Genomic DNA, 25,670 nt, shown 5'->3' with positions numbered 1-25,670 from the left:
GTAAAGAAAACAGCATCTCTTATCTTCAGTCAATTATAAACTAATGAAAACAGAGTTATGAATATTGTAAACCATTTCTGCCATTAGGTGCCACTAAATCCTACACACTGGACCTTAACAGCGAGGTCTTACAGTTCTTTCTAAATCTGACTGGGGAACTTGCCCCAATTTGTAACTAAAAAAATATTAGTATGGGTTATCTAAAAACATGCAAGCATAGAATTGAGCGCCAAAGGCAACCCAGTGTCTTAGGGTAAAATGATTGTCAAAACACTGAAAGTTTATACACAAACGAAAGTCAGAGTGCCAATAACTTTATTTCAATTCAGTCAATATTGTTAAAAAAAAGCCATGACATAGCTTGGATATTTTCTTTGTACAACATCACACTCATGTTGAACTCAATGTATCGATCTCTGAAAAACCATCCTGCAAAACATCCGCAGAAAGAAAACAAGTAAGGCAAAAGAGGAGACGGTTTATCCAAGCAGCCAAGAAATGAGCCCATTTCCCTCAAAATTCAGATGAAATGTATAAAATTTACACACTGAATTCTGAGCAATCAAAACAAATATTTACAATTCCTTTTTTTTTTTTTTTAAATCAAATTTGTTTCATAACAAATGTTCTGAAAAAAAAAAAAAACATGGCAAATGAGAGAAAACAAAACGGGTTGCTTTATCCGTAGTAAAGCACTTTTGGAGCTACTGTATCATAACGTACATTCACTACCTCAGAGATCAGTCCGTGTACTGAAAAAAATTGGTTTCATCGCTGCTTTCCTCGATTTGTTTTGTCATAAATATCTTTCGTGTCACCTGACTTGCACATTAGTGTCCTTCATTCTGTATGCTATAGAGAAGAAAATGGTGAGAGTACATGGTTTCCTTTTTTTCCATTTATACAGCCATTGTCATCCTATCCACAGTGAGACCAGTATAATGTGCCCCTTTTTGGTCCGCCACGTGTAATCTAAACTACCGCTACAGTCAGCACGACCGACTTTCCTTCATGCTTCACAAGAGAAGAAAGAGTCAGCAAGCTTTTCTGTAGTTGATTAACAAAAGGCCAGCCTAGAAGTCTACACCTCCTTGAACATCTGTAAGCTACATATGTTGAATATTTCTTAGACCTCAGGTTAGATTTGTCCTGAGTTGTTACTTCTGCAGCCGGGGCAGGAAATTCCCTACAGTTCTACTGAGCTGAGCTACTTTTGCCCATTTGAGGCAATGAGAAAATCAGAGCATGGATGCCAGGTAGCTTTACCTGCAGTTACAATTATTTTGATTTATTTTTAACAGCTCGACATTAAGATAAAGCATCTCTCACTTGATATGTCAGGTTTGGATTAGCTTCTACTTAAACCTGTCAAATACTTGAGCCAAAAACACTGAAGCTTCAACACTGTTTACAATGCCTCTTAATAAGCCAAAAGACAAGGAAAATAAACTGCTTCTCTGTGTTCGTTTTAAAGCAATCCTAGAAAGAGCTATTTCAATATTAAACAGACAACAGAAAATCGACAACAGCTTGTGACCTTTCCCCCTGCATGCATGCAGAGAGAAGGTCAGCTTGAAGGTCACTTATCAGGGAGTGTGTTTGACGAGGCTCCCAACATTGATAAGCACTGATACACGTGTCTGGCTGCTTCTCGCCTTGCCGTCTTGCAACGCCTCACAACATTCATCAGCAAATGAAAAGTAAAAGCACTTAATGATGAAACATGGAACAGCGGTGACCTGCTGCTGAATCAACTAAAAATAGGTCTTTGTAAAATATGCAGGAAAAAAAATGAATCAAGAGGGGTTCATGCATTGGGGTTCGCTCTAGATGAGAAGAGAAGAAAAAGAAGTCCAGAGTTTTTTCTTTCTCGTGAATGAGCACATCAGTCCCGGTGCTGGGGAGGGGGAGGTGTAAGGGTGTGTAGAGAGGGGGAGGGTGACGGAGTGAGAGATGGAGGGAGGAGAGGAAGTCAGGGCAGAGGAGCCTATTTGACCAGCCTCTTGGCTACGTCTGCGTAGGCTATCTCAATCTCTTTGTCACTGGGGCAGGTGTTGGTGAACTCTTCACGGGTGTAGGCGTTGTTCAGGTACTTCCAGACAGCAGTCATCTCTTTGGGGATCTCAAAGCCTCTGTACTTCTTGGCCACCACCTGGAGGAAGGTATCAGAAGTTAGAAATCTCACTAAGTGAGTGATGAACTCTTTAATAAACTCAAAGCATCAGCAGAATAGACCGTTCAGTCTTTGTGAAGCACTGTGATGCAGTTCACACAGTACTTTCTTTATTAATTAATATCACACAAAAATCATCTGTCAAGAAATCATACTTGTTTTATTGTTGGAGGAATTTAAAAACTGTGCCACCAAAACCAATAACGGAACAGTTATTTCAGTATTTTGTTGGTAAGTAATCATTTAATTGCCCTAAAATCATCCACAAGGCACCACTGTTGTAAAACTTAAATGATGAATATTTTTGAGTTTTAGACCGTTAGTGAGACAAAATTTTTGCTGCACTTTACTTTTTATTTGTTTTTGTGTATTTTTTGCATTGTTTCTGTTATTGTATTTTTTGTATTTTATCTTGTGAAGCACTTTGCGAGTCCTCTCTGTGAGAAGTGCTATATAAATAAAATTTACTTACTTACTTACTTACAAAACAAGATATTTGAAAGCATTGGTGTGAAAACCGAGAAATTGTGACAGGGCATTTTTTTTTTTACACTCTATTCATATAAAACAAAGCATTAATTGGTTATTTAGGGAAATGGCTATTTTCAAGATTACCTGACAACAGAAAAGATCAATAGTTGCAGCACTACAGAGTATCAACATCCTTGCAACACCAGAAAACATGGCTTGTGAAACAAGTGGTTTAGTTTTATAAAACACCCTCAATATGACTGAAATTGAAACCGTTCTCACCCTCATGCCGAACAGTGGTTCATTTAAAAAGGTCCTACATAACCACTGTCCACTCATGCAGGTGTTTTCACTTATTTTGCCTCATTAAACTCTTTCTTGGGTGCATGTGGGCATGTAAAGACTTGATTGTTTGCCTGATATTGGTCTGACCTTCCTGTTAGTTTTGTTGAACCAGTTTGGATGGGAGAGGTCTCGTCTTTATCATTCTTATTGGTTCATGAAGTTTGGTGATCTCATGCCTTTGAATGCCGCTTTGAGTGACAGGTGGGTTCGCTAACAAACACTACCATGGCGACAACCTTTCTGTTCTGTTCAAAGTTAATTGTAACCTTGTGGCTGCCTGAAGTCTTGTTCGGCACTTGTTTGTACTAAAAGACCCTGTAAGAAGTATGATCATCAGTTTTTCTAGTAAGCAGATTTTGTTTTAAAGGGATAGTGCACCCAAAAATGAAAATTCAGCCATTATCTACTCACCCATATGTCGACAGAGGCTCAGGTGAAGTTTTAGAGTCCTCACATCCCTTGCGGAGATCGACGGGGGGAGCGGCTAGCACACCTAATGGCTGACAGTGCCCCAGACTAACGTCCAAGAACACAAAATTGAAACCACAAAGTATCTCCAACACGCTCATCCGTAGTGATCCAAGTGTGCTGCAGCTCCGACATAAAAAGTTGTTTCGAAAAACATCATATGAACTCTGTTTTTAGCCTCACTGTAGCCTGTAGCTCTGACTACTCCTCTGTGCTCCGCGCTCACGTGTGTGCGCTTGCGCGAGACCAGCGAAAGCATGAGCTTTGCTTACCTGTGTTTACATCATGTGACACGCGCACCACAGGGGGAGACAACAGTAACCACAGAGCTAAAAGATAATTTGCACTACGGTCTTTTAGCAAAGGACAGCCCAACATGTCTGAAGACTTTGAAATTGAGGAGGAGCAGCATTTCTTTGTTGAGCCGTATTTGTTTGAGCCCGAGTATACGGACGGAACTCAGGTTATTGGACGAAACAGCCGCCGCAGCTCATGAGCCTCAGCCAGCCGCAGAATACCGGAGTCGAGCACTGGAAACCTGGTGGTGTAGTTGTTTCAAATGCAAAACAATGCCAATGGATGAGGAAAGTCTCTGCTCAGACTGGGAATTGGCGATGCCTGCACTTGAGAATCTGGACATCAGTACTGACAAGACTGCTGCTCTTCAGAGACCGTGCATCACCGATCACCCTGAGCGCACACATGTGAGCGCGGAGCACAGAGAAGCAGTCAGAGCTACAGGCTACAGTGAGGCTAAAAACAGAGTTCATATGACGTTTTTCGAACAACTTTTTATGTCGGGCCTGCAACACACATGGATCACTATGGATGGGCATGTTGGAGATATTTTGTGGTTTCAATTTTGTGTTCTTGGACATTAGTCTGGGGCGCTGTCAGCCATTAGGTGTGCTAGCCGCTGCCCCCGCCGATCTCTGCAAGGGATGTGAGGACACTAAAACTTCACCAAGGCCTCCATCGGCATATGGGTGAGTAGATAATGGCTGAATTTTCATTTTTGGGTACACTATTCCTTTAATGGTGTTAAGCCTGTTTTGCACTAGCAAAAATTAGCACTAGTATTATCATAGTTGATCATAGCTGTAAATGCTAACCATGCTAACAGCTACTGTCAGGGTTATTCCCGCCCTTTCGTCCAAATTTGGTCACTTCTGGCTCCAAATATCCAAGATGGCGATAGCAAAAATCCCAAACCCAAGGCTCTGTAACAGGAGTCCATAAACCAACAGGTGACACCATGGTGGCTACATCCTTTTTTTTGTGCAGTCTATGGGCGCGTCACGTGAAGAATCCACAGTTAACAAGACAGTGGTGTTTCTAATATTCCCGTGCTCACCTTGACTATATGCAGCTTAGGCAGCAGGTTGCAATCAGCCAGGGTCATTTCATCACCGTCCAAGAATTTACGGTTGGAAACCTTGACGTCCTCGATGCTGTTGTGGTCAATCTCGTCGGGCAGTGGTGAGCGAAGGTACTCGTCCAGCTTCTGCAGTGTCTTCAGGAGGCCACGCTCCAGAGCTGCAACGTGACACAAGAGATATTATAAAAAATGTTTTAATTCAAATTCAACTGTATATTCAGTTTGAGCAAATAATCTTTTAACAGTATTAAATTATCATAGCTTTTCCTCAAGCCTCCTGCTGCAGCTGCTACACCTATATGCTGATCAACCACATGGGGGCAGCATTTCATCAGCAGACAAGCACTTGTGTGCATGTACACCATGTACATTATAAATAAGGAAACTGAAGCATCATGGACACCTGCACATTCTAACACAATCTATTCCATAGCATTGTGACACAATGATGTGCTGCTGCAGCAAATACCAAAATCTTACTACCCACATTTCAATAGATTGCATTTGATTGCACAGGTGTGACACTTTGTCCCCACCCTGTATCCATTCATCTATAAATCATTCATTAACAATTTATTCTATTGTTGGAAAATATGACATGAATGTTCGATCCAGTAGTTCAACAGCAGACTTGACCTGTTACTTCGGAAAGCACTTATCATCGAACCATGAGATTCAGCCTCAAACTCTGTTGACACAGCCTTGGCTTTCACATCAAGCTCACCATGGTTCAATATTTTCCCAGGGTGGAGAGCAGCCAACTAAAACATGAGACAAAATCTTGGTATTTTGTGAACACTATAAACATCCTTCAAGCGAAACAATTCCACAAATTGTTTCACCCAGGATACCACAGAATCTCTTAGACAATAGATTACATATTTCCCATATTATTCCAGTAATCTTATCTGTTGAGTTTGTGATATGACCCCCTCTCTTACAGCAGGATCTGGGGTGCAAGGAACAAGAACAGCAAGGATGAGATTGTGAGCACTAGTTCATTCACAGGATAGCTGCTCTGTGGTTTTCCAGAGAGCTCCACCAGGTGAGACGGGGAGCAAGAGGACAAGAGGAACAAAAGCTCTGTGTTCCCGAGTGAGGCTGTAAACCACCAATCAGGGCAGGGCTATCAATGTAGCCTAGCAACCAGAGGGCTCTCCCTACACAAATGGAAGGTTTCTGGATCTCTGCTCTTTACCAGCGTACCCAATCAAGTGTGTATGTGTATGTGTGTGTGTGTGTGTGTGTGTGTGTGTGTGTGTGTGTGGAACACAACGAACAGAAATACAGGTAACTTACCCTCATTCGCATCTGGTTTTGAGTTCTTAATGAATGCTGAAAACTTGGCAAAGATGTCCATACCAGATGTGTTTGACTCGGGGTGTCTTGCACCAAGCTTGATGTACCTGCACACAAGCACACATATGTAAATACACACATATGTACATGTATGTATGATGCATGTATGATGGTTAAAGGATAATTCTGGTGATATTCAGCATTTTTGTTATTGTAAACAAACTCCATCTTTAAAAAAAAAAGGCCTAAACAACCAGTAACTCCTATTATATCCTATTAAAAAAAAAAATAGTATTAGGGGTGGATAGCATTTCAAAACTTCAGGTGCCAATACCAGTACCCTTAAAATGATACCAGTACCAGCAGAATACTTGATTCGATACCCATAATGTGAATGGAGTGGCATATAGTACAGCCATACTTCCTAATGTTTTGGTGGCATCGCAGCGCGCTGATCTGCCAACTCTGCATATTCACCACAGTCAATCTCACCACACTACAGACTGTATGGGTTGTAGCTGCTGTTGTAGGAGTGTGAGCTTTGTGCTGGGCAGTCGGCAATAAGAGTCCGCCTGGCTGCACACATACACAGTGAGGGGGCTAACTGTTAACATCACACAACTAACGTAACCTAACAGTTTTTAACAGGGTTGGGTGTGAGTTTGTTCAGACCGATTGCCAGACTGGTGTTGGATGTTAGCTGCTGCTGCGTTAGCTCGTACTAACCAAGCAGACGTTGACTTGACCGTTCACCAGGAGGCTAGCAGCTCTGCAGGTGGCTGCAACAAAAAGTTTGCTGATCTGGTGGATAGTCTGGACAGACAGGAATCAGACCCCCAGTGCCAAAAAGATCAGATGTGGGCATCGTCTGACTGGAGGTACTGGGTTATTTTGGCTGACAACAAAGGAATACTTTGCACATCTATTTTCTAACAGGTGCGTAGGAGAGGGACGAGAATTAAACTTGAAGAAAAGACTCCAAACAGTTTTGTAAAAAACAGAAACCATCTTAAAGGCACTATGTCTAACAATTTCAGTTGTTCTTTGAGACAAACAAATTTTGCAGTCAAAAGTGTGTCCTAGCACACGTGTATTTTCCTCCATCAGTATATCTAAGTATGTCCGTAAGCTCTGAAATTCTCATATACATAAACATTGCGATCGGTGTCTCATCATGTACGTGCGCCATCTTGAAAATACAGGTACGTACAGGGACCGGCAATTTAAAAAAAGGAGGGTCAACATTGGGGTAGCCTTTCCCAGGTGGAGAGAGCTGCTTAAGGATAATCACAGCTAACAGCGGCTAACAGCTGTTAGAGACCAGCGCCACTAACAGCGCCGCTAATAGCTGTTAGCCGCTGTTAGGGGGCGATCACACAGAGATGAAACACTAGAAGCGTGACGCCAGTAAAACAATTGTTTTCCTATGATACGGCGCGTCTGACCGGCGTTCAAGCATCTTTCTTGATGGTCGTTTTTCCGGCGTCTTTATAGACACGCGTTTTTGTAGACGCTTCTTTTTAGACCTGCATAGATGCTGAAAAGTTAAAATATTTTCACCTTTTTGAGCCAGTAGCACCATTCGTCATTGTCGTCATTGGCTCGGGCAGCCAATCAAATCCTCCTTCCTGTTTTGTTGTGGCAGTTACGGCAGTTTGGTCAGTTATGGCAGTTATGAGTGACAGACAACACAATGCAATCCGAAGACGAGAAATTTATCCTGACAATATTTGATTTTTAAGAATTATACAACACACACACACCCCTTAGTACTCGAACAAACACAGGAGGAGACACGCATGGAGCTGTGCGAGCAGCCCAACGAATGTCTGGTGAGTACAATGTAATTGACGACAACGATATCGTCGTAGCAGCTAGTTAACTTTCAGACAGTGGGATATGTGAGAGGGCTGGTGACCTTATTTTGTAGTTCACAGTTTTTGTGCTGCATTTTCATGTATGAAAAGTGCTATATAAACAAAGTTGGATTTGATTTGATAGCTCGTGATAGTTTCATGTAAGCTAGTACTGTCTCTACTGTCTTTGAGGGAAACACTATATTCAAGGGGAGACATAGGGAGATGACAGGAGGTGTGTGTGTTGCGCTTCCAGCATTTCAAGCATCTTTGAAGCGTCCGCGTCTCTCTAGCGTCTCATTTCTTTGTGATCGCCCCCTTAGTGCTGTTAGTGGCATTGGTTGCTAACAGCTGTTAGCGACGCAATGTTGCGAGAAGAGGGATGAGGTGTGTGAGGTTGAGCCACTTGTCAGTTGTCAAAAGACAAGACGTGACTGGTTTGTTTCGATTTACACCCACACCAACAGTCCTACATTGTAAACACAGCCTGCATGGTGAGGAGAGGGTTCGTCAACTCGCACTTACGTGTGTCTGTGTAGGAGCCTGAATGAATACTCCATGAAGTATCGGATGACATGGTTCATCATCAATGTTATCATAGCTTTTGGGTACACAGCAGCTACCGCTGTTGCAATACGCGTTTGAAACAGCGAGGCGCTAGAGTGCGCTATCCGTTTGAATGCAATATACAATCTCAACACTAGATGGGAGAAATTCCTACACAGTGCCCGTTCAAGTAGGAGTGGCTGTGAGTTTGCATATTGATATCTTCCTACTGCAGGTGAGTAATGTGATTGCAAAAAGCTACTCTTTCTTAAGATGGCTTTTGTTTGTTACAAAACTGTTTGCCTGATGTGGGTCTAGTCACAGAAATGTTCCAACAGCATTAAAATCATTATGCTTGCAAGATAGACAGTATGTGGGAGTCTTTTCTACAAGTTTACCGGTACCCAATCATACCAGGTATAGAATATTTCTCTGTCTAGCTGTTTTCGGCCAGAAATGTATCTTTTTATTTGTTCCCCATTTTTGATTATTTATGTCTTCCATGGGAACAAACTGACTTGGGGTCACAGAGAGCCACAGAAGAGACCGACTGGCACATTGTTTATTTTGGTCTTTTCATGGAATTTGCTGGCAATAACAAAAATAAAGAATATTTTTAAAAATTCATATAAGGCCTCTACCATTCATTACATACTAACAGGGCATTTTAAAGTCAAGAGTGTGGTGTGCTCAGAGTTTAGGTGTGTCAGAGCATGATCACAGGAATGAGAAAGCACTCACTTCGGTGGGCAGAGGACATCCTCAAGGAACTCCTCTATCTTGTTGACATCAGTTTTGACCTCGCCGTTGAAGGTGATAAAGGGTGGGTGTGTGCCCGGGGCCAGGTTCTGGAGGTCTGCCGGTTTCCTGGAAGAGAAGCAGAGTAACATCAGTGGATAGAAGCAGCAAAACAAAGCCATGCAACCAATTAAAACATTGTTATAATTTACGTGGATCTAACTACCAGAAGTAGCTTTCAATCCCACTTCAGTAAAATATCATAGTACTGTAAATGAGACAGATCTATATTATCTGTTGTTTCCTGGTTAAACACATATACTGTGTATTCACATTATATATCAAAGTTCAAGCAGTTGAATTTGCTGTGGCTCTTTGACAGACTGCTGCAACTTAATCAACCAAAAGCACCTATAGCCACTCAGCACTCTGTGCATGTGTGTGTTTATCTGTCTCCACGAGTGTGTTTGGGTGTCCCTTTCTCCCTGCAGCCTTCAAACCAGCACATTTTGTACCAGATGTCTCTGGCAGGCAGATGACACTGACACACATAAACAAAAATGAGCATGTGTTGAATGAGTAGTGTGAACACAACTGCCCTGTGAAATCCACAGAGTCCCCTTCAGCATGAAGGCAACATAACACACAGCCGTGTCTAATGGAGCCTAAATATAAGCGGAAGCAAGTAGACAGTGTGAATGCTCTTTGATCTCATGTAACTAGCAACAAAATGCATCCGCAGAGACTCTTAAATGGTCCAGGCTTTTGACATGACAATGATCCCATTGGTGCCTGAGTTTTGGGATAAGCCGTCTGAGGGCACAAAAAACCCCAAAACAAAACGGGAAATGACTTCAACTCTTTGGCATGCAAAGGGGAAGTGGCACCCTCACCCAATGATTTCACTGAGGAGTGGGTGGCAAACTGCCTTAGGCATAATAGGCTTTCATCACAGAAACAAATATTAACATGACAGCCTTGACCTAAGAGAAGACATAAACTCGGGGAGGATAAAATGTTCACAAATATGGCAGTGACATGTGACATTCATGTCCTTCTACAGGTGCAACAACGTGCACTGGTCTTACATTTAAATACTACAATAAAAGAGTCATAAAAATGGCAAACAGACACCTTTTGCAATACACAGATGCTTTGTGTTTACTCAAGGTTACAGACGCTATATAGCCAGGAAAGTTGCACAGTATACCGATACTTGAAAGGTAATGCAATACCCTGACCTTAAAAAAGGTACAATACAACATTTTATTAGTATCGGTACTTTAAGAATGACATTGTTTTAGTAAGAGCCCTATTTCCTATGAGTTGTGTTTATGTGCGACCACTCCCTGCAGGCATAGTTGGAGAGGCCTGGCTGCAAATACAAGTGCTCTTGAATTAGCACCGTTTGCAGACACACAAAGCAAAATATGGTATTATTGTGCTTACAAAGCTGACAGTCAGCCAGTCAAAGTCCATCTGTAAAAGACATTTTACGCCTACACAGACCAAGGCAGCTAACACATCTGACTTGGCAAAGCATCGCGCTGACAAACATGCTAACCTGTTCAAAGAGCAACAAGTTAGTAAATGTGATAGACAGCATGAATAGTGCCCTTGCTTTTAAAAGTCAAACTAGTGTGAATTATTTTGTGTGAAGCAAACATGTTTCACAGTCGAGAGCAATGGTAACTGTTTGGCTAAGTTTGCTTCATCTTTTCAGCTAACTTACCAAAGTGGCAAACATCACCATATGCAAACACAAAGATTCCCACTGGTCACCTTAACTTGACCATAACTTGAAAACTGCTAAAATCAGGCCTTCACAGATGCGTAAATCAACAACACCAGTTAGAAATGATCAATTTATACTCAATCAGTTCTGGTAATGGTTATCATAGTATGTATGTACATTTGTAAATAATTTCTATTATTAGAAAACGCGCTGAGTTGAGCCCAGACCTCCACCAAGGAGCTGTATTGAGTCTAAAAAACAATTGAGTGATAAATAAGTGATATCTGGTTGCAGATATAAAGTTAACCATCAGAGACATCACATAAACACAACCACAGGGAACATCTGATGACTGAACACCATGGAAATGCTTTTATAATACTATGACCTAGAACGAATGTAAAGATTTACATCAAATTATTAATGTTACAAATAAAGGCTACAAAAACACACCTACATGTATGAAACAAACAAACAAGAAAACACGCAAACTACAAGCTCATGAGCATGAAAGTAATAAGCAGAAATTAAAGTAATTATAAATCTGATACGTCCAGGATTATTAGCATGCACATTACAGAAGTGCACTAAAGTAGACTGAACACAAATGACTTAATACGCCTCCTTGATGGAGGCATGTACTCTACCTGTCACACATTTCTATTTAGTCAAATTATTCCCTGGTGTTTTACGTTTTGCTGTGGCATCGTTTAAGTATCGGTATCAACATATTTTGGCAAGTATTGTACCAAAGTCAAGTCTTGCTCCTCTGGAAAGAGATAAAAAATAAAGACCCTAGTAGTGACTCCAGCTGAAGGAGTGAAATATAAACAGACACTGCTAAGCAGGCAGACATCCTACAATGCTTTTACAGGAAATCAGCAAGCTCTGTTTCATGTTAGCTCACCTTCTGCTAGGGAAAATATATGCAAATATACCCAAACCTATGCACTCATCTTGAATGTGCAGGCATGCAGGAAAGCTAGTCAGATGGACACTGCTTTCCTTCTTTTAGCTGTACAAAAGAGGCCCAGTACTTATCAAGTACATCTCTGCTGTGTTTTGCCAGCATGCAGTGGTATCCATGTCCCAGAGGAGGAGACACCCGGTGAGGAACCAGCTGCCACACCAATGAACCACACTTTGGAACAAAGATGACAGAAATCTTGAGTCTCTGAGTCACACATGACGAAGAAAGACCATATAAACCAAACATCTATCTGACCGTGTCTGAAAATAAACTGCCACTTGCTGCCTGTCCTGCCTTAGCACGTGGAAAAACATTTAGGGAGCATTTAGATGAATCATGCACACAGAAACATAGTGGGTTTTGGTGAAGATCCTCTGGTACTGGAATACACGTGGGAAAGCACATTCACTTGCAGTCAGAATTGCAGAGGATCATTCCTTTTCTGATGCCTGTGGTGAAAAATAACATGTTTGGCCACCAAAATTTGGACAGGAAGTGAGCAGAACCTTAAATAGCCTCTTCGGAGCCTGTGTGTTTATTTTCCTCTGATTTTCTCCGGCCTGAGAAAGGGTCATGGGAAAACCAAATAAGCAGTGGGGAAGCAGCAAGCGTGTCAGAGGTGGGGCTGGATCAAAGCGACACAGCGCTGCTAAGACCTTTATGGAAACGCCCAGAAAAGCAGGAGCAGGCTATCAAAGAAAAAAAAAAGAGGACTTTTTTCAATCCTGTTTGAAGAGCTAATAAAAGGAGGACAATCTGCAGAAGAGGAAGATAAGAAGGAGAAAGAATAAGGAGAGGGTGGTGAATGAGAGTAGGACTCACCTCTTGAGGTCGACTGTGGTGACGTTGAAGACGACTCCTTTCAGCCACAGGATCATGAAGAGCCTCTGGGAGAAGGGGCAGTTCCCAATGCTCTCTCCATCGCTTCCCGCCTTAAATAAACACACAGATAGCAAAGTAAGATGAGATTATCTATCAGAAATATGTTGCAGGTACCATCCCTGAAAAGTACACAAACGATGGCACCGGTTTTAAGTCCAAGGTTAAATTACTGCAAGTGTAAAACACAAGATAGCAGACCAAGATCTGAAAAACATCTGTAACAGGTTTCTGCCACTGACAGCACTTGGGTTAGGGCTGAAACCGAAAAACAACTCGAAAATCTCGACAGAGATCACATCAACCTTTATGGCCCAGGGCATTTTAGTGCACTCACCCAGAGAGGGCCCATTTCAGACAATGACTCTTTCATAAACATTACAGGCAGCCCTCGAAAAGGTTTAAGTAGGAGGGAGAGAGTGGAGAACTGACCCCCTTGTCTTAAATACTTGAGCACACTTCCCCTCCATTAATCTGCAGAACTACTGTCTAAGTGTAAGAGGAAACTTTCTGGAGTGATTAAGACTGGGACCGCCTCTTGTTTCCTCTTTTGCTGGACTGCACAAACACAAGACTGAGCAGTGGTGCGAGGAATTGTATCAATGGATGAGACGCGTGTCCTCCAAATTAATGACGGACTCTAATTGGTTAGCACCAAACCGAAATTGAACCAAGTTTTGGGAAACCCAGCGCACTAATTTTCTTTTGAAGCTGAAGTACTGACAGAGCAGCCTGATCACTCACATCAGAGGATGAGAAAAAGTAACAATAGCAGTAATTTCTGTCTCACCACACACACACACACACACACACACACACACACACACACACAGTAAACAGAGAGGCTGTGGGAGGGTGCTGCAAACTCTCAGAGATATCGCCTGCCTTCCCAACAACCATCCATCTCTTTGTCACGCGCTCTCCTTTCTTTCTCGAACTCTCTAAATTGCAGCCATGTATGGAGTGAGGAGGGTGTAGCAAAGGACAAGTATGGTTTGGATTCTACATCAGAGGGCAGAATGAGCATTTCATTTGATTAACTGGGCTTGGCGCAGTTATCTTAATGAAATCTGCCATGCTGACTGTGCGCAGTAATGTCTAGTCCAAGAAAACCCTAGTTAATTTTTAGTTAAATCACGTACTGGCAAAATTGAGTAATCACTGTGAAACTGAAATCCGATCTTATTCTTCTTTGCTCCTTTTTTTATTCACTTCTTAAATTCACCAGACGTATATCACTGCCTTTATCACAGACCTAATGCAAAGCTATGTGGCTCTGTGGATACCAAGCCTGTTGAGGTATGCCATTATCCAGGCAAGGCAGGCCAAAAAAAGAATGCACCTTATTCATCTATTCACAAGGACAAGCATGGAGGTCATTCAAGTATCGGCGCTCTGGAATGCACCTCTTCATTCAATGTATTACTGCAGCAGAGCCTGTGAAACAGCTGAATATCATTTTGTTTTGTCCACCTCGTGTCCTAAGTCACTCCTCATTCCCCATTCACTTCTGGATTCGAGCTGCAGAGGTGATATGCAAAGTGTGACTACACAGTATGTGTAATGCAAAAGCTGTAGCCTACACAAATCAACTGGTTTTACACAGACTTGCAAAGAGCACCGAATGAAAATAAGATTCAAATCAGTTTTAACTCAACCATAATTTTAACAAAATACTATCTTAAGATGTGGTTCTGCACTGTCCTCAATAGTGGACTTTGTTCTGGTGTGTTCAGTCAGTCTAGCAGCTCCTTGCTGGTGCGGACAGGCTGGCTGCTGTTGTCCTCTGTGTGACGCCCAGTGGGATGGCTCTGTTTGATCTGCCTGCTGGCTCCCATTGTACTGCGGCTGTCCTCTCCCTCTTCCCTCCCTCTGAATTCAATATCTGAAAAGCTTGGATTAGATCACTGCCTTTGTTCAGCAAATGAAAGTCCCCTTTTCACCTTACATGATTTAATTCTACAATAAAGCTTCAGCCATGAAGTGTTGGGGGGGTATCATGGTTCATGGCCATCACTGGACTAGACTAGCATTAGCTGATCCTTAGCGGATCAGAAAGACATCAATGGGATGATTACTCCATTTCCCCCACAGTGCTACACCTACAGAGAGCCATTCAGTTCTGGATCAAGGGTGGCAATGCAGCACAGCAACTGTTCCCATGGCAATGGCCAGACACATATGACATGGAAAGCAGAGTGCACAGTGTGAAGGGGATTACCAATTCACAGGTGAACCATTTGAAGTGAGCGCCCCTTCTTGAGGGACAAAAATGCAAACCACACAAAGCATTGTCATTTGTAAATCACAAGATGTTTACTGTATTTCAACACAATGAGCTGCATTTAAAGCTCAAGTTCTGTGTCTCAAGTGACCAAGAAGAAGGCCTCGGCAGCTGAGAAAGACATTTCACACTTTTCTTTCTTCCTCAGTCTGTCCTCAGAGCCATGGCTGTGCTCCTACCCTCTGGAGTCTGCAGCAGAACAAACTGCAGATCTCTGCCAAGACACTGACAGCAGGGATCTGCCGCAGAAAGACAGGAACAGACAGCTAGTAAGAGAGATATTACAGTAAATAGGGGGGAAACTGGGGATCATCATAGACATTAAGGAGAACAAGCGGTAATAGATGCCTTAAGTGGGAGGAAGAGAATAGATAGCAAGCTTCAGAGTCTGTGTGCTGTTTGGCACGCTGCTTGTTTCTTCATCCTTCCCCCTTTATCCTTCTCCCCTTATCCTGGGCCCCTCTGTAGAGTCAGGGGGTGGGGGGCTGGGCATTTGGGGAGGAGGGAGAAACTATTCCAGAAATGTCCTGCTACTCCCGCCGAAGAGGGTGCTTTGTTTAGTTTAAGTGATGATGCTGGTGGAGCTGCATTTCCGCTGCCTGTGACATAAACTGCTGCGCTGTTAAGGAAGAGCTGCTCTTTATTTCCCTGTATGGATTCAAGTTTGGTGGTCTTGCAATAACTGTGCTGAATAATACTTCAGGGTAGCACCTTGGAGAAGAACCTCAGTGGGCTAATGAAAATTAAAACAAGATTTTCATATGAATGGCCCAAAATGGAGTATAAAACTTTAGGACATCCCTCCAAATACTGTCTTCCTCTACCCTGCTAACACTTTACAGAGTGCCACTGTTATTGTGTGACATTCAGAAAAGGGCTTCTGGAGAACCTTCTATACAGCAACAACACAAAGCACTTTTTGTTTGTAGAGCTGTAGGCACGTCACCAGTTTGCAACCGGTGGAAAGAAACACCCCAATAAAACACATAAGCAAGGCAGGGAATTATTTTTGAGTGGGCCCTTATAAGGCAAGGCACATCAGTTGAAAAAGTTTCCCTTTTTCCGAGAACTAAAGCGGTGACTCGATTCCAAATACAAGCAGCGTTCACGGGAACACTAATAGTACCCAGTGTGTGTGTAGCCTGCTATTTTGCCTCCTGTGTCAAAAATGACTCACATCTTGCAGACAGTTGCACCATCTTTTACAGAGATTGGTACAGAGATTTCCCCCGGACGTGAAACGGTTATAATGTCTGGGGCACAGAAGCAAAGACAGCTGACTACTGCTAGCAGACTCTCAAGTTTTATTTAGGCTCAATGGACAGACCGTGTGTCAACAGATGCTTGTTTATTTAATGCCAAACACACACAGCTGCCCAGTGGAGGGTGTGAGTCATGCTTGAGTCGGATGTTATCTAGGAGTCTGTGTCCAGGACAGTGTGGCCCCGCAGCAGAACAATGAGACCTCAGTGAGCAAAGGGGCCAGTGATATCTTTAAAACACTTTTTCTTTTTAAAACACACACACACACACACACACACACAGTGTGGTGGTCATACCTCTTTATCACTTCCCCTATGACTGCAGTCATGTAGCCACTGATGTCATGACCAACTTAACACATGTCAGGAGTAATAAGGATGATGCTAGGCCTCAACACACTAGCTTGGACATAATGCAACCACTTGAAGCTATGTGCACTCCCAACAGGCACAAAAGGTTTCCTCTTCACAGGTCCAGTCCTATAACAATTTATGAACAAGCACATAAAGTGGAAGACCTGTTCAACTCTTACCTCTTTTATTCTCCGTCCCTCTCAACTCTTTACAGATATTTCTTTAAGACAGAAGTTATCTTTTTTTAGACTGGTGATGTGAGACCACAGTTACAGTAGTCAGAGTTCAGGGACAATGGATCCTGCTCAGGCTGAGCACAGTCCTCCCAGTCTCTGCTCACAGCCTAATTTTAGTAACATGGCTGCCGTGCCTTCCCCTCCCCAGCACACTTCATACTCTAAATTGGGTGGGCTGCTCAGCAAGTTCAAGCCACACTTTGACCGAATAAGGAACTGACGATGTAACAAGCGCTGCAGCTTTCCTCCTCCTGTCCTGCTCTGACACACAGCAGGAATGTCCGTTTGAGAGTGGGCAGCCATGGTAACGTCATGGCAACGCCTCTCCCTGTTTGCTGGACAAGTATACAGTCTGTACTGGGGTTAGGACTGTAACTAGACTGAGCAGTCAGACCCAAAGCTGGATGTTTTAGACAGGATTACTCTGTATAAGGTGGTTTTGCTTGATACTGCTGAACTGAACCAGGTTGAAAGAATACGTTAGGTTCATGACACCTATACTTAGTTTGTCCGACTCCAAAGGCTGGTTAGAGGTCAAGGCATGCTACAGAAAAACAGCATAATACCTGGAATAATTTGATGCCTTATATCAGGCCATGTCAGCAGGGTAGATAGTTTGCCAGGTTGTCGGCATTAATTACAGACTAAGCTTGGAAAATGTATACAAACAAGACAGTTAGTAAAAACGTATGACTTAACAACTGTAATGAGGGGTCGTAAGTAGAAAAGGCTATATCTTCGTGGTTCACCAGCCAAAATATGTGGTAGTGATGGTAATGATGATCGCAAGTATCGTTCAGCGTCCACTGTATTAGAATGTGTGCGTGCCAGTAGGCGACTTATATTTTTTTTGTGTGTGTGTGTGTGTGTGTGTGTGTGTGTGTGTGTCACTTTGCATGCAGACATTAATGCGAGTCCATGAATGCAGCACAGGTGGAACTCTGATTTTTTTTCCTCCTCAGCCGCAGTTTGTGGAGTTTGAATCACAGGGTGGATAGCTGATCAGTCGATCCAGTCAGAGCTGATCAGATTGATGGATGAGAGGAGCAGGGGCTGCAGAGGTGCTTGAAGCGGAGTGAATGGTGAAGTTTCACTTTTACTGCACCTGCGGTTCCTTTGCTCTGTCTGTGCCCTCTGCATTCCAAGAGTGAGCCAAAATGATATTCAGCAGCACTCCTAATAAGCAGTCCACCTCCAAATATATTAATATCAATTTGTGGAGGCAAATGTTGATTTCGTGACAGGCCGCCACAAATAAATAAATGTGTGGGAGACCCTGTCATTAGTTGCAGGACTGGCTGAAATTTTTCGATACTCGTGCAAATATGATAACCAGTTTCAGAACCAATACCAAAACAAAACTTTTTTTGTAATATTTTAACTTCCTTTGAGGAATACAGTCATGTTTTTTTTTTTACAAAACATGTTTTCATATTTCACAAAAGGTTAACTTCTTCTCAAAAAGTCAGTCTAAATAGCAAGGAGCTTTTCAAGAACTTTGGTTGAGCAAAATAAAGTCTAAAACTGGCAAAATAAAGATTTAAATCAGAAAATGTATGATCACAACAGTGTACAAATTCAACCAAGCATCTAAATGCCACACTGGCTCTAATTTTCAATACTCAGTCCTGTGGGCAGATTTCAGACGTCACCAAAAAGGTATTTTGGCCCCATGTCTGAATGACTTGGGCCAGACTTGGTGGGCCTGCGTCCCTAAGTCTGACCAAGCTCATAGAGATGAGTGTACAGAGGAGTCAGATCTAGCTGGAATATGGAAACGTCATCACATCCTTGGTGTGGCTCTGACTCAGGATGACATCATTCAGTGGAAACCTCGAGACTTCCAGACAGACACAGGCCTACTGTGCTGGAGCACAGGAGCGCTGTCTAAGTACCACCAGTTTCTGTGGAAAGTTGGAGACTTTAGTCTAAAAGAGGCTTATTGCAAAACCATACTACGGCAATGATGTAAGCCAAGTCACTAATGTTATAACTACTGTATTCAGCCTCATTGAGGAAGAGATAAGACAAACAGTCAGTTAAGGTTTCTAGAGGCAGCGGCCGGGTGTTTGGTGATGAGTAACACGGATCCAAAATGACGGAAAAACAAACAGACAGCCGTGTGGGAGCTCAGCATGAACCAACAATCACCCTCCGCTCTCACTGTTGTTTCAAGTGTCCAACACAAACACCATGCTGCACACTGAGGTCTGCAACAGCTCCAACTCTCCACCCTCTTACACATTCATAGACCCCTGGCTGATGACGAGGGCAGACTCACGTATTCACACTTGAACACCCGCATACGCAAAACCCACACCTCCCTGTTTTTCCTCACATTTGCATGGGAAATAACATCGGAAACTGGCCTCCATGACGCTTATCAGTCAAAAAAGTATCTAAAACTTCCTTAAAATCCAGTTTCTCTGTGTAGGGATAAAAATCATTCATTTTGAACCCAAATGTTCCCTGGAGCAATTCCCTCGGGACACAATTCTTGTCTAGACAGCTGTGAACCACCCTTTGGCACCGACACAATGCCACCATGCTGTTACCACGCATGCCAGATATGCATGGCAGCGAAAGCCTGCCCCGTGGCCACACAAACACTGAACTGATCAGTAATTCTGAGCAGACAGTGCGTCTCTCTCTGGCCACTCGCCGGTTGCGTCCACACTGACATGCAATTGAGTTGCTTTTCATTAACAGTCGGGGACAAACATGCTGCCTGGCTTTCCACATCATAAAAATCAAGCATGCAAAACAACTGAGGAACAGCTCACGCCCAAGCCTATAAGGTTTGCATGAGTGTATACTTTACATTTATATATCATATTACCTCATGTATGATATCAAGTGGCATAACAGACCAGTACTGCCTGATGTTTTATTTGGGATTTCTGCTGTAATTAAAAAAGTGGCAATGTGAGTAGCTTAAATGATGCTGATAAATTATCTTTTTAAATTTATTTCAGCTATAATCATATAATGAATCATCACTATTAGTCCTTACAGTGCAGTCATGACTGGAATGTTAACATTAACAAGTGCTCCACTGGTCTTCTGCCAGGGTTACAACGGCAAAGAAAGCCTAGATGGGTATTTGGGACGCTACACTCTGCACGTTAAAGGAGTAACGATGAGTCAAGTAAGATGCCCCTGTCATCTTATCCTCCACGTACTACACTTTGGATTATATACACCTCAGCTGGCTCTGATGGCACGTGAAACACAAGCAGACTAGATCATGTTGAGAATGATTGAGTTACATGTGCAAGCAAGGCAGATTCTCCTCATTTAAGGGGTCACACACCTCCTCTGACAGTAGGATGATGTAACAGAGAGAGACAGAGGTAGAGTCAGAGGCTCGTTTTTCCTCTGCGTCCTGATCTGGTTAGGCTTTAATTGCAGCAGTAACCTGTACAGCTTTATAGTTAACAAGTAAAACACAGCAAGACTCTCCTTTGAGATCAAAACTTCGAAGTCTTAGATCTGTGTTGTTCTAGGGTGGCCTCACTTCCTCTCCATGAGCTTATAGGAGAAATGCCTCATTAGCCACTGGCTTCCTGGTCGGGCAGCACAAATGAGACAAGCCCTTCCTCCTCCTAACAGGGTGAACGAAGCTTTTCCTCAGGATACGTTGGCACAACATGAATTTATACAGCACGTATTTATTAAGAAACAACCATAAACAACTCAGCCTATATTCTAAAAATGCAAATCCAAATGCAAACAATGATTGGAAAACTCCTATTCAAACTGGTATAATAACACACTGCCAGATCGATTAGGCCAGTGTCCAGAATCAGTCAACCAGACAGTTGACAATGAAGAAGCAGTGACAGGCCAGGTGCTGCAGAAACAACAGCTCTCAGCAACAGCACAGCACTCCACAACAGTAACAAGCCATTAATCTTTGTCCCCTAACTCATGATGCTGACTGAAGCATTGCTATATGCTTGGGAAAATAAACTGCTCTATTGATTTTCCTATAAAAGAAACAGTACTCAATTGCCTGGAATACCACCCAAGGGTGGGAGAGCACATTTCCTTGCATGTAATTTCATGCGACAGCACTGACTGGAGCACATTAACTGCTGAAAAAGGTCATTGTATATTCATAAAACAGCACATCACAAGGCACACGTCTGATCGTCACATGTTGCAAGTGACAGTACAATGACACATGCAGCTCTTCCCAAGGCCTTTAGAATAAACTTAAAGGCATACAGTCATGTCTACTGAGAGTTCAGGGTGCAACACATAAACTGTAACATCTTTTCTCATGTCTTGGGAGGAGAGGCTTCAATCTGAGTGGGATGTGTGATGTGAGGTGACTGTTGAGCATTAATTCTTTCTAAAGAGTGTAGTCCCTGTTGATCATCACTGCAGAGGTGCTGCTTTGTTGGGACCTGTATCTGACGTGTTGCACATTTTCATCTCCATGGTTCCCCTGGAATTGTCCTGGAGGACATACACAAACACAGACAGGCTGCAGACTTGAAAGCACTTCTCTACCATGTTTACTGGCTCTGCTCTCACTCCTGGCAAGAGTATGGAAGTCTGGAGGCAGCAGAAGGTTTTGTAACCGGTAGCGTGGCCTTGGCACACTTGCAGCCAAGAGATGCATACACAAGAGGAGCCTGTCTGCTTCTCTCAACTCATCTATATTCTGCTCAGCGTCATACAGTCAAGTCATATGCTGGTGGACTCACTGTGCAGCTTTGTAAAGGTGTTAAAAACTGAATGAAAACAAACAGTTGTGCACATAAACAACAGTAGATCTCTTTCACCATCCTGCAGAGGTAACACAAGGCGGTTCTAAAGGAAATCACTGATTCAATCAGGTAGTGCTGTGATCAATAGAGAGGGATGGATGGACCATAATTATAATTATATGCAGCTGCACCCTCTCATCCATTTCAGCTTTGTGTCAGAGTAATACATTTCCCAACTATCACAGCACATTAATACATTAGATTTAGGGTTTCATATTACCAAGGTAGCCATGTGATGTTTTGAAGTGCCAAGTGATACAGGCATGGGTGTATGCTAGGAAGTCACCCTCTACCGCACACCGGGACGGATTACTACTCATGTGTGCAGAACAATATCTAATCTGCAGCGTTGTGATGAGGTCAAGGGTCGATCCTCCCTCTTACAAAGTCATTATATCATGCTCATTTGCTATCAAGAGCAATATAAACTGACAATGACAAACTTTGTGCCCACACCCTCAAAGATGAGCACAGCCTGAAGTGTTCCCATAACAATGTGGCAACTGTAGCTATAAACACTGCAGGTAGCAAAGTTGCAAGATCATCAAAGTATCTCTAAACTGGCACAGTCAGCTACTTCTAATGGGTAAACCATGTTGTCACTGCTAAATCTTTACAGACAGCTTGTGCTGTAAAAGCATAATTAGTTAGCTTTGATATGTGGCTGCACCCTAACAGATCTGACACTGCTGTGTGTGGAGAGCACACACAGTTCGTTATCAGCTGTTCCCAGAGGCCCAGCTCGCAGCAGTGTGCCTATGGCAACCGGCATGCCTGCTATTGTCTCCCATGACTGTGTTTAACGCAGCACAGTGAGAATAACGGCCTCAATAATAGATGTGGACATGTCAGATGCTGGCACACGTAACACAGAGCAATGCAGGGGCCATAGAGACGAAAGGCTATCTCACAGACAAGCACACAGACACAGAATAGAAGAAACTTCTGTACACAACGGGCAACAAGGTCCAAGGAGGGAGGGGCTGAGAGGGATGAGTTGGCCGCATGTGTAAACCTTCCAGGCCTGGGGATGATGTAACCTCTCCTGTAGGCTAAGAGAGGTAGTTAAGAGAAATGGGGCTGGCCAGTTTGTTTTCATTTGGTCTGCTCCTTCACTGAGGGCCTGCTGCTCAGCCCCATCAATGCCTGACTACAAAGGCTTCTCTTAAAGGAGTTAACGGTAACAGTACAAGCAGGACAGAGAGGTTTTTGTGTTTGAATTGGAAAACAGGATGACTAATTCACAGTTACTGAAACTAATGAGTACAACTTCCACAGGCCTGTGCTAACTGTATCCCAGCCAAAGTCAGTGGGCAGGTACACATGGTTACAAATGCATCATTTGATTAAATTTAAATAAGATTTGCAGACAATCCTCTTTTTTATTAGGCCTACCGTAAATAATTACTTTCATCTGTAGCATTTGCAAATGTTGTTCAGCCTGTAACAATCCACCATTACCATAGAGTGTTCACTCCTCTGGTCAGTAACACCCCACTAAACCATCACCCACACCCCTCTCCCAAACAGGACCCCACCACAGCTCCCTCCTACTCCCCCTGTCCTCAGCCACAGGCTCCCCCTTTTTTCTCCTCTGCCATTTTCCCGCTCTGCAAGGCAGCGGGCTGAAGAAAGGAAAACAGCCATTCACAACTCCACCATCTCCATCGTCACTGCTGAGGCAGAGAAAATCTCAATCATGATCACAGATTTAGGGAGGGTTATCTGAAGACCATCCATCCAGCTCTCTAGTCTATCGTCATATTTAAATGTGATGAACTTTGCTTTCCAGAAAGTAAAACTAACACTTCTATGACATTAACCAATGCCCAGAACACCAAGGATAACAAATGCCTGCAAAATACTGTAGAAATACTGTAGATATTTCTATTTAGTACTGTGTAAGTTAAGTAAACTTGGATAACTGTTCATAGCAACAGCACAACCAAACTAGTCTGACTCTCAGAGATCTCCAATAGCAGACAGAGATGTCAAGGTGACCCCAAACACCAAACTTCACATTCAAATGGCTGGTTTGAGTCTACTCCAGTATCAATGTATGGCTGTATATAAACATAATACATCATTCTGGGAAGCTATCAACTCATAAGCATGAAAATACAACAGCAACAAGCGAGCACATGTTGGAGTGTTGAATCTGCTGTCCAGGTCCACTAACGTTACTACTGAGCTGCTTTATGTTAACGAGTTAGCGCCCAGGGTTTCAGCATGGCAGGCTCCTCTTTCCCCACGATGGGAGGAAAGCTGCATCCGCCCTGCGTGTGATACTGCAGGCTGCACATGGCCACAGTGGCAGAGAGGGTTATGGATCAGAACCCTAAAACAAACTGAACTTAATGCGATATCACTGAAGAATTTTTCTTCAACCGTTAGTAAATATAAGAAAGCCTTAGGAGTGAACCGTTAACGTATAGCTAGCTTTAGCGGTCTTAGCTAAACAATAAACTCATTTGTGGACAGAAAAGCGAGAATTACTTTCATTCCCATGGAAAGAATAAAGCGTTAACCATCACAATACACTGCTGTGGGTTTATCTCAGTTACTAAAAATGAAAAACTTCTCCCATTTGACTCGTGCTACGGTCTTACCTTCACAAACAGCTCGATAACGGGCTCGTTATCCGCCTTTACTCCGTTCTGCGGTACCGACAGCGACATTATGGGTGCTACTTTTTGAAGTTTTGCTAACAAAGATGAGTTTTTTTTCTTGCTACCACGCCCGAGTTAGGTCGGTCCTCTTCTCCTCCTCTCTTTTTCCGCACTGAAGCCCAGTAGGCGCTTTTTCTCCCCAAGGAGGACCCGGTGCTGGAAGCACAAAAGTGTTTGTAGCAAAGCGGACAATGAGGCAGCGGTGTCTGCCAGATACAGTTATTTCGACGTTGCTGTTTAACTTAAAGCAAGCAAAGCTACATAAACATCGTTGAACCGTGAGGCACTTTCAGCTGGTTGAGTAGTGATGATGAGGACGGGTGGGAAGAAGCAACGGGAATATTTAAAGCCGTGATGTCATCCAAGGCGCACACATACAAAAATGTGGGAGGGTCTGAGGAGGGGAGTCTTCTTGATGGGAGGAGGATGAGGATGCCTGAAAGCTGCTCAGCGGCTGCAGAGACATCATGATCTTAAGTGCTCCTGGATAGTCTTACCAGACTGTGATAAACCTGTGCTGTAAAGCTAAGTTTAATAGGCCTATATGTAACCTTATTTTGTAAGATGATAAATCTACCTTGCACCTGTAAACATTTTTTGAGAGAAACAGACAAAAGATGTAATGATTTAAAGAAACACTGTATATATTTGAGGGGACTTTAGTGGCATCTAGCGGTGAGGACAGCAGATTGCAACCAGCTGAAACTTCTGATAAAAATTATTTTAGTGTTAATTGTTTAGGAAGTTTACCAGGAACCGAATTATCCGCAGAGGTCTCTTTCTTCCCACAACACACAGACCAGGTGATTAAAACCAGTAATAACACTGAATAAAGCAGTGTCACATTACAAATCAGTGTTTCTTTTATGCTGTTTGGCATGTCACAGGCAGGATGCTTGCCCAGCACCTGCCATGTGTGCTCACCTTTTTTCTTTGATAACCAGTGTTAGGAGGGTGACTTTTAAAATGTATTCCATCACAGATTACTGAATATATGCCATGCAAAACTTTCTTGTGTGTTTTTACCAGTATAAATTACTGGGTCCATTTGTTTTGGAGGGGAGGAGACCTCTGCAGACAATTCTCCAAAGCTCCTGGTAAAAAACCTCCTGAACATCTGAATCAGAAATAAGGTGAGCACACATTACTATAAGCATCCCAAACAGCATAGAGGAAACACTGATTTGTAAAGTGAAACTGCTTTATTCAGTGTTTTAACTGGCTGTAAT

At 42.9% G+C, this 25,670-nt stretch overlaps 1 protein-coding gene across 1 annotated transcript; it reads right to left on the bottom strand.

Annotated features, from left to right (window-relative positions):
* Positions 1 to 631: 631 nt before the first annotated feature.
* LOC125900676 (chloride intracellular channel protein 4) lies at positions 632 to 24,801 on the bottom strand. Its single transcript, XM_049595829.1, has 6 exons — positions 24,382 to 24,801; positions 12,802 to 12,911; positions 9,278 to 9,403; positions 6,135 to 6,241; positions 4,812 to 4,993; positions 632 to 2,152 (listed from the first exon to the last, which is right to left on the bottom strand). The coding sequence occupies exons 1-6, from the start codon at positions 24,448 to 24,450 to the stop codon at positions 1,988 to 1,990; spliced, it is 759 nt and encodes a 252-aa protein (XP_049451786.1). The 5' UTR covers positions 24,451 to 24,801; the 3' UTR covers positions 632 to 1,987.
* Positions 24,802 to 25,670: the final 869 nt, after the last annotated feature.

This window comes from Epinephelus fuscoguttatus, linkage group LG14 (assembly GCF_011397635.1).
Source record: "Epinephelus fuscoguttatus linkage group LG14, E.fuscoguttatus.final_Chr_v1".
Lineage (NCBI taxonomy): Eukaryota > Metazoa > Chordata > Actinopteri > Perciformes > Serranidae > Epinephelus > Epinephelus fuscoguttatus.
Note: the sequence above shows the minus strand (reverse complement) of the source record. Positions and strands in the feature narration are given on the sequence as shown.

Coding starts and splice junctions, on each gene's coding strand:
- LOC125900676 (XM_049595829.1), bottom strand. CDS start 24,450: ATGTCGCTGTCGGTACCGCAGAACGGAGTAAAGGCGGATAACGAGCCC. Junction 6,242..9,277: donor GATGTCCTCTGCCCACCGAA/GTGAGTGCTTTC, acceptor GCTTGTGTGCAG/GTACATCAAGCTTGGTGCAA. Junction 2,153..4,811: donor CTAAGCTGCATATAGTCAAG/GTGAGCACGGGA, acceptor ACCTTCCTCCAG/GTGGTGGCCAAGAAGTACAG.